General features: G+C 35.5%; 1 protein-coding gene across 1 annotated transcript in view; it reads left to right on the forward strand.

The window, feature by feature from the left end:
- LOC107738967 (actin-binding LIM protein 2-like) overlaps positions 1-8540 on the forward strand; it is a 72602-nt gene that overhangs the window by 45377 nt on the left and 18685 nt on the right. The window contains exons 13-16 of the mRNA XM_016550902.1: positions 1665-1898; positions 4392-4493; positions 5945-5998; positions 7271-7314. Coding sequence (XP_016406388.1) covers positions 1665-1898; positions 4392-4493; positions 5945-5998; positions 7271-7314 — 434 coding nt within the window. The remainder of the gene's footprint in view (positions 1-1664; positions 1899-4391; positions 4494-5944; positions 5999-7270; positions 7315-8540) is intronic.

An 8540-nucleotide genomic window follows, 5' to 3' on the forward strand; every position in this document is an offset into this window, starting at 1 on the left:
TAAAATATTATATATTATTATTTGATATATTATTTCACTAATTTAATTATTGCTAGAAAGAATCAACATAAAAAGGTAAATTAGTTAATTAAAAGCTGTTTCAGCCCAAATTTGTGCACAATGTATATTTATCTATTATATACTATGTATATTTATACACTACCATTGAAAGGTTTGGGGTCAGAAAGTTTTTTTTAGTACTTTTATTCATCAAGGATAATACATTTATTGAAAGTTAACACAATTGAAAATTTATCAAAAGTAAACAATAAAAAAACGTCACTAAAGATTTCCGTTTCAAAGAAATGCTGTTCTTTTGAGCTTTCTATTCATCAAATAATTTATCATCAAAAATATTAAGGAGCACCACCATGACTGAATGAAGCAGAAAAAAAGTATTAACAAGCATTAAGCGTCACAACTGTTTTCAACATTGCTGTATTAAAATCAGCTTTTGTACAGCTTTTCAAATCACCCACTTAAAGGGGTCATGAACAGCCTTTTTATTTTATGTTGTACTGTTCTCTGAGGTCCACTTATAATGTTATAAAAAATTTTACATCAGAAAACATAATTTAGAAGTAATAGGCTATTTTCTGTCCTGTTTTGACCCCCCTCATCGGAACGCTCTGTTTGAATAGGCGTGGCGGATTGTAGACTCGGAAGTAACTCCCACTGCTATGATTGGCTAACAGTTGTGTATGTTTGACAGCCTACATCCTTCATAGATAAACGCTGCTGTGATTTAGATTAAAAACGCTTAAATACTCGGTACATATCAAACGATCTGTAATAACAGACAAAGCAATAGTGATCACGTTGTAAAAACAGTTACTCCCGCTTGTGTGGTGCGACATTACTGTTGGATCCAATATATTCGGCAAAGCATCATCTTTTAGTTTTAGTCTTTCTGAAAATCCTGTGTTGAATTGTGCCTTGTTTGTAAACGAACCCATGCTGAAATGAAGGGAACAAAGGACCAAGTTATTACTGACGTGGTCTGTAACTTCATTAAAAATAAAGTTCAATTACTCTTTCCTAATGTTGGGATCAGAAGGAAGGCAATGCAAAGACTGTGGTTTTCCTCAACTTGGCAATGTACATTGTCTTGTTGTCTTTGGAGCCATCTTTATCGTTTGATTTGTGTGTAGACCTGCTTTTGCCTCTCTCGTTATTTACACTACATGTGCGAATCGGTGGGTGGCGCTAAATAGGCAGTGCTGTAGAAGCAGGCGTTGATCTTCTTCTGCGGAGGCGGTGCTTAGCCACACTATTATGTCATAAAGTGACACATTCCACAACCTGTCGTTTTTCAATATAAGCTGTTTTTAGACTAACGAGAAAGTTTTGGGTTCTGAAACTTACAGGATGTTTTTATAGTACAATGACCTCTTATATATCAAAAGATCAAGGAAATTTTTATTTCTCAGTTCATGACCCCTTTAAGAGGTTCAATGCAGGTTGTGAAGACAGTAGGCAGTGAGACGATTCAAAATGTGGAACAGCATTCCATTCTAAAATGACATTTTAAACCACAATAAACTGATTTGATGCAGAATTTAATGAAGAAAGTAATTCAAGAATCATTTGGTTTAGTTGTTAAGTGTAGTTGCTGATCTCATATTACTGCCATTCTTCCCTGATCGGCTGGGTCTCCTGCTCAGAGCAATATCTGAGTGTCAAATACACCACTCATCCAGAAAATGCCAACTTGTTGGCTGTTCCAACTTTGGGGAGGAGTAGTGTCCATGGTAGTGCCAGAGGCTCCTCCCCACTACCTTTGTACAGCGGCAGTGGTAGAAACACACCACAGGCAGGGAGCGGTGGCGTGGCCCTGCCCCTCAACCCCACTACTCTGGCTTTGCTCCAACAGCACAACTACATCCCTTACTTCAGAGGTACCACAGTTCTGCCTGCAGGCTTTTGCCCAGTACAAATCACCACATGCTGCATGTGTGTGACCTTATGGTCTTGGATACAAGATTCACTTTCCCTTGACAATATGAGTGAATGAGTTCACTACTAAAAATGCTGTTCTAAGATTTTAAACAAGACTAATGTCATGAAGTGCATGATGTTCCTGCTGTTGGAATTGGATTTCAACACACATGAACCATGGATCAAGCTCCAAGACTCTTAGTGCTTCATAAGGGTTTGCATTCAAAATAAAGGACTAGTGAATTGCAGACATGAAATTACTACCCTATCCTTCATCCACCTTTCCTAAACAGGAATTGAGACAGGATTCAAACAGGAAGCAAAGTCTGAAAGTAGGCCTAGGACAGCCCTGCACCTCAATTTGCCTTCTCACGGTAAACCCTAAAAACCAGTCTCTCTTTCACTGTGTATCACCAGTCTATTACAGTGATGTGAGATTGTAGGTGTACCGCAAGGTTCAGTCCTTGGACCAATCTGTCTTTTATGCTTGCTGGTATTGTGTTTAAATAGAGTTTGTATGTTCAGTCGTTTTGCATGGTGGATATTCATTATATTTGACCTGAAACAGTAACTTAATGCACAAAGACAAATGCGAACATTGGTGGCGAGCATCAGTATGCATTTATTTGTTGTACTGTAGTTGATGTTGTGTTTCATCTGTTAAGGTGAAATTTTCCGCCATGCATCTGATATTCAAAGTGACTGTCTGTATGTTTGTATTAATGTTGCCATTTACTTGATGGCTGTCATTTCTATCTTTTTAGCATTTTCAAGTGTTTTATTTCACAGAACATGCATACTCAGACAGGCAACAATTTGCAGGTGGAGTTACAGTGGAGTCCAAACATCTGAGACTATGTGTAGAAATGTAACATATGTAGAAATTTCAGAGTTTCAGAACACAGACCAATACCACAAACTTGCTTTTGATTAGTGATTTTGTAACAATTTTACTGTCACATTAGTCCCAGTAGTTTTTCATTTCATTTTCATTGGTGTTACAGTTTGATTAGTGAACTAGAAATAATGCAGAATCTGAAGTATTTCTTCATTTTACATTATAACTTTGTTTTAAAAGTTTTCAAAATCCTACAACTTTTTTGTACATTTCCTGTTTAAATAATATAAAAAAATCCCAGATTTTTGATCTCAGGCTTTTGGACCCTGCTGTGCATATGTACATTCTATGTATATCTAGAATATATTGGAAAGTATTTATTCATAAAGATAACATGTCTGTGAAGAGGAGGAAAGTATGATGAAACAGATTTGGGTTTTGTGGTTTCTCTGCGAGAAGTCGAGAGAGCGAGAATAAAGTTCGCAGGAGAAGATTAAAGGGGTAAATTGATGAACTGTAATTTTGGGTCAGTTTGCCAGGCGCAGTGGCATAAACTTAGGCCTTGTGCAGTTCCAGGCCAGCCCTTTAATGTTGCATGAAAGTACACTGAGGTTGTGTTTGGAGTGCGCCGTTTATGATTCACTTAGCTGTCTAATTGACTTCTTATTGGTAAAGTAGCCACACAGGAGGAAAATCGCCTCTTCCTTACAAATGCAAAACCTCACTGACTGTAGCTGTCTTGATCTTGTTATATCTCCCTCTGAGTTTGGTTTCTACTTAAGATATATAAAATGAAGATGGAAATCATTCACAGAATATGTGTTAGTGTTGAAATACTGCATTACACCCAGCGGATATGAGAAGGGCGTTGCAATCCATAAAATCATATTTTAATGAGTAATGAGAGCATTGAAACCTTCATACTCCACAGTGTGCTCCAGTGTTGTGATTTGTGTATGTTTGGTGTATTTTATGACAATTTCCTGCTCCCCCAGCTCCAGATGTGTGGAAGATTTTCCCCTGATAAAGGGTGAATTTTTACTAACAGCACTTTGTGTGTTAAATGGTGTGTGCATGTTTCTGAAGAACAGTTGCAAGTGTATGTGAAAGAGAGAAAGAAAAGACAAAGGAGACAGAGAAAGAGTTATTTTTTTATGTGTATTAATTTTTTGCTTTCAGCATATGCAAATAACTTTTTTTTAAATAAAACATTTTAGTGCATAGTTGAATAAGATATTCTCTCTCTCTTTTACTCTCAGTTTGATAAAAGATTGTGACTATAAATACTTAATATTTTTCCCGAATGTTATTATAACATCACAATTCAGCCTGCCAATGACAGTCATTTCTGTCTATGTCCAATTTGTATTGACTTGTCTGCTCAGTTCAAGCAGTGCAATGAAATTTGAGTGTCTACTGATCAGATGCCATCAGTATAAACACAACGTACTTTCACAAACTCCAATGCAAAGACGAATTTGTACTTTTTAGAGCTGGCTGTATTGTGATGTTTCAGACTCAATGAAGACTCAGTGTAGCATATTTCTGGCAACCCTGTCAACTTTTCTTCTCTTTCCTTTTCATTTTGTGTCTGCCATGACCTTCACCCCCCGAGGTAGTGAAAGTGGTCGGAGTACCCCCAGTCTCTCCACCTACTCTGATGGCAAATCTCCTTCCTCAACATACGTGGCAGCCCCACGACATTTCCATATCCCAGGTAGGTGTTAAAAACTCTTGTACTTAAACTACCCATGGTAAAAAAATTTCTCACATCTCTTCTTCCCTTCTATCCTCACTTCTGTACAATGTCAAATACTCTCTCTATTTTATGAAAAAAATCCGGCATACTGAATAATTCCTATTCATATTCTGCCTTCATATTGTTCTGTGATCTTTCTCTTAAGATCACAGCCATTGTTGTGCATCTTTGCATGATTTGCATTATTTTAGTACATTTATAAGTTGTTATTGTAAGCAAAGCCCTATTTTTTGTACGTAAAAGAAACTTTTTACTGTCATTGCTCATCCCATGTTTAAAAGGGTCATATGATGCGAGTTCTATTTTTCCTCTTCTTTAGTGTGTTATGTAGCTATTTGTGCATGTATAAGATCTGCAGAGTTACAAAGCTCAAAGTCTCCCACAAACGTGTAGAGTATCGCGTCATGTGTGTGTGTGCGCGTGAGAGAGAGACAGGGTCACATCACAGTGGAGTCAGCTTTCTTAATCGCGGCTTGTGTACTGCAAATACATACGAGCATCATCACTGTGTCTGTCACGCGACTCTGCTCCGCTTTCGGGCTTGAACTGATGGTAAAACTAAGGACATTATGTACTGTCTTTACACTTATGTTGAAAGCTGAAGCTCACGATAATGGAAAGGGGCGTTACATTTCCGACACGTGCTTGTGGTGTTCGGCCAATCACAATGCACTGGGTCAGCTGGCCAATCAGAGCAGACTGCGCTTGTCGGAAGGAGGGACTTTGTTGAAAACGACGCGTTTGAGAGAGGCGGGGCATAGAGGACCTACAATAATGTACAGTATTTGAGTTTTTTGAACATTAAAGCATGTCAACATATTCTGTTACACAAAATAATGAATGTAATGATCAGTTTCATGTGTTTTCAGGCCATTATTGTAATGACGTCTTGTTTCCAATGCTGGCAGAAACAGCTCTTAAAATGTATCACATGTGGTACATTAAATGACTGATTTTTTCTAGAAGTAATGGTGAAGCAGAAGTGAGGTTGGGATGACCTAAACAAGCTACAGAGAGACACATGCTGTGTCAATTATTAAGACATTATGTCATTGCAGTTACACCATTTATCTCCCTGTTTTCCTCTTGGCTTAGTTCATTTTAGGTGACATTTCTATCTTCTAAATTGAAAATGTGATGAAGCTTTCATTATTTATAATGTTATTATTTATACATAATTCTGACTGCAGAAAATCCATATTTCAAAGCCGAAGATTTTTGGCAAAGGCAAATGCTTGATCATGCATGCTGATCATGAACATTATAAGGAGATGAACTACAATACCTGCAATCCTTTATAGCAACATATACTGCATTTTCTGCCCTTTCTTTTGCCCCAAGACCATCCTCTAATAACACATGCTTCTTTATTCATCTTCTTTCTTCCTCTCTTTGTCTTCCATTCTCAGAGACTAAAGTCAAAGATAATATCTATAGAAAGCCCCCTATCTACAAACAGCATGGTACAGTCCAGTTTCCGTACAACCATGTTTCTTTGCATGCTGTTACGCATGTCACCATGGTACCTGTTGCCATGGAACTGTAACCTTTGACCCTCTTTCTGTCTGCTGGTTTCCATTTTCAGCTCCTTGTAGGTTTTACAAATCCTAGAAAAAGGTTTGGATTTGACAAGGTACTTGTTATCAGGCAATCAGTACCTAATTGTTGTTTCTTGACCACATGCCAAGGGTCATATTTCATACATATTTATTGGGTTTATTTTTAATAGCAGTTAGCCCTGAATTATTAGTGCTGCTAAATGCCTGTTAACTTAGAGATAATAATTGTTTTGATGTTTGTTATATGATGTTACACATACACCAAAAGTTTGGGGTCAGTAAGATTTAAAAAAAAATTTTTAAAGAAGTATATTATGCTCATCAAAGCTGCATTTATTGGATCAAAAATACAATGAAAGCAGCAATACTATGAAATATCGTTACAATTTAATAAATTTTTGTAACATTATAAATATCTTCATGTCACTTTTGATCAATGTAATGCATCCTTACTAAATGAAAGTATTAATTTCTTTTTTTTAAATCTTACTGTCCCCATATTTTTGAAGGGTTGTGTACATTTAATGTAAATAATGGCTTTGATATGATGTCTTAATCAACAAGATCCTACATGTCTTTTTAAATGCATCCTGACATGGAAACAGCAGTCAGATATATTCTTTATTTTATTTTTGTGCCTCTGTCCATCCATACGTACTCGCTTGTCAGTTGCAGTATTCGTAGTTCCTCATCTGTCTGTGGTCTTGTAACTTAGATGTTAAACGAACATGGTGTCTGTGCAACTCATTGGTTTGGTGAAATGTCAAAGGCATTTGTGTTATCCATTGTGATTGGCTTAAAGACATCTATAAAGCTCATTGTGATTGGGTGGTAAAGGTATCAATCACCTGACTGGTTTCTTTTGGCCTTTTTTTCCCCAGAACTTGTCCCTTGACGTTGTGTTTGGTTGTGTCACTTTTCACTTGCTTGTTGATTCTGTCCGTAAATTTGTTTTTCTCTCATAGTGAATACTGCAATTAGTTTGAACACTGTCTAAAATCAAGCTACACTGAAAAAAATAGATGACATGATTTATGAGTATATAACAGTATTTTCATTCAAATTTTTATTGTGTGTGTGTGTGGTACTTTGCATGATGTAACTTGTGCCATTCACTCTCTCAAACAGTGAAAACTGTCCTTTAGGATATATTTAAACTATCTTACTGTGCTGCAGCTTCCAGAACCTCCTGGCAAGATGGTGATGACGTAGACAGAAAGGTGATTTATATATTTATATAAACATCTCTGTGTGTATTTGTTTATTCTGCTATACAGTATCAGGTTGTTTTTTGTAATTTAATCCAACCTACCCTTGTGAAAAAGAAGTAAATTTTTTATTTATTATGGAAATAATATACTTTAAAATAATTTACTTAAGTGCAAACTGAATGTAATGTTTTTGAACACCTAATTGTATGCTAATTGCAATTAAATGAAAATGGATTAGTTTTTATTAATTCCAATATTTCATGTTAATTCCAATTAGCTGAGCTTAGTGCTTTTTTGACCACTTAAGTAGGACACTTAAGTACATCTTTATATATAATTTCGTAATTCTATTTTGTTTGAAATGTGGTTAAAGTATACCACCAAATGTAATGACAACCTTTTACAGTAGACTAAAATATTCTTAAAGTCATTTCTGTTAAATTTTGTATGTCATGTATTTAAATATATTTGTAATTACACATGTGCCGTGATGGTTGCAAATTGCAATTGAGTACATTTAAAATATATCAACTTTAAATGTAATATCAAATAACACACTACAGTTAAAATTATAATCAAATACTTTACATGTGCTTTAGTATGTTAGTCAGCATCAAAATAAGTGTACTTCTTTAAAGCATGATAAAAATATTTTTTTGATGTAAAATGTACTTTCATTTGTAGTTTGACATTATTACAAGAATGAGTTAAGAACCGTAGTCATGAAAGTGTACTCTCTGTAAGTACACTAAGTGGCCTTTTATTTCATTAATAAATGATCTGCAAATACAGTTTTTTTAAAATTAAAAATACACACTGCAAGTGCACATTCAATACATTTACACACACTTCTTTTTGTTATTTTGGGGTTGTTTTAATAATGTAATCAAACCTATATACAGGTGCATCTCAATAAATTAGAATGTCGTGGAAAAGTTCATTTATTTCAGTAATTCAACTCAAATTGTGAAACTCGTGTATTAAATAATTCAATGCACACAGACTGAAGTAGTTTAAGTCTTTGGTTCTTTTAATTGTGATGATTTTGGCTCACATTTAACAAAAACCCACCAACTCACTATCTCAACAAATTAGAATACTTATTAAGACCAATAAAAAAAACATTTTTAGCCTTCTGGAAAGTATGTTCATTTACTGTACATGTACTCAATAACTTGGTAGGGTCTCCTTCTGCTTTAATTACTGCCTCAATTCGGCATGGCATGGAGGTGATC

The sequence above is a fragment of the Sinocyclocheilus rhinocerous genome, unplaced genomic scaffold, assembly GCF_001515625.1.
Source record: "Sinocyclocheilus rhinocerous isolate Xijiao unplaced genomic scaffold, SAMN03320098_v1.1 scaffold735, whole genome shotgun sequence".
Lineage (NCBI taxonomy): Eukaryota > Metazoa > Chordata > Actinopteri > Cypriniformes > Cyprinidae > Sinocyclocheilus > Sinocyclocheilus rhinocerous.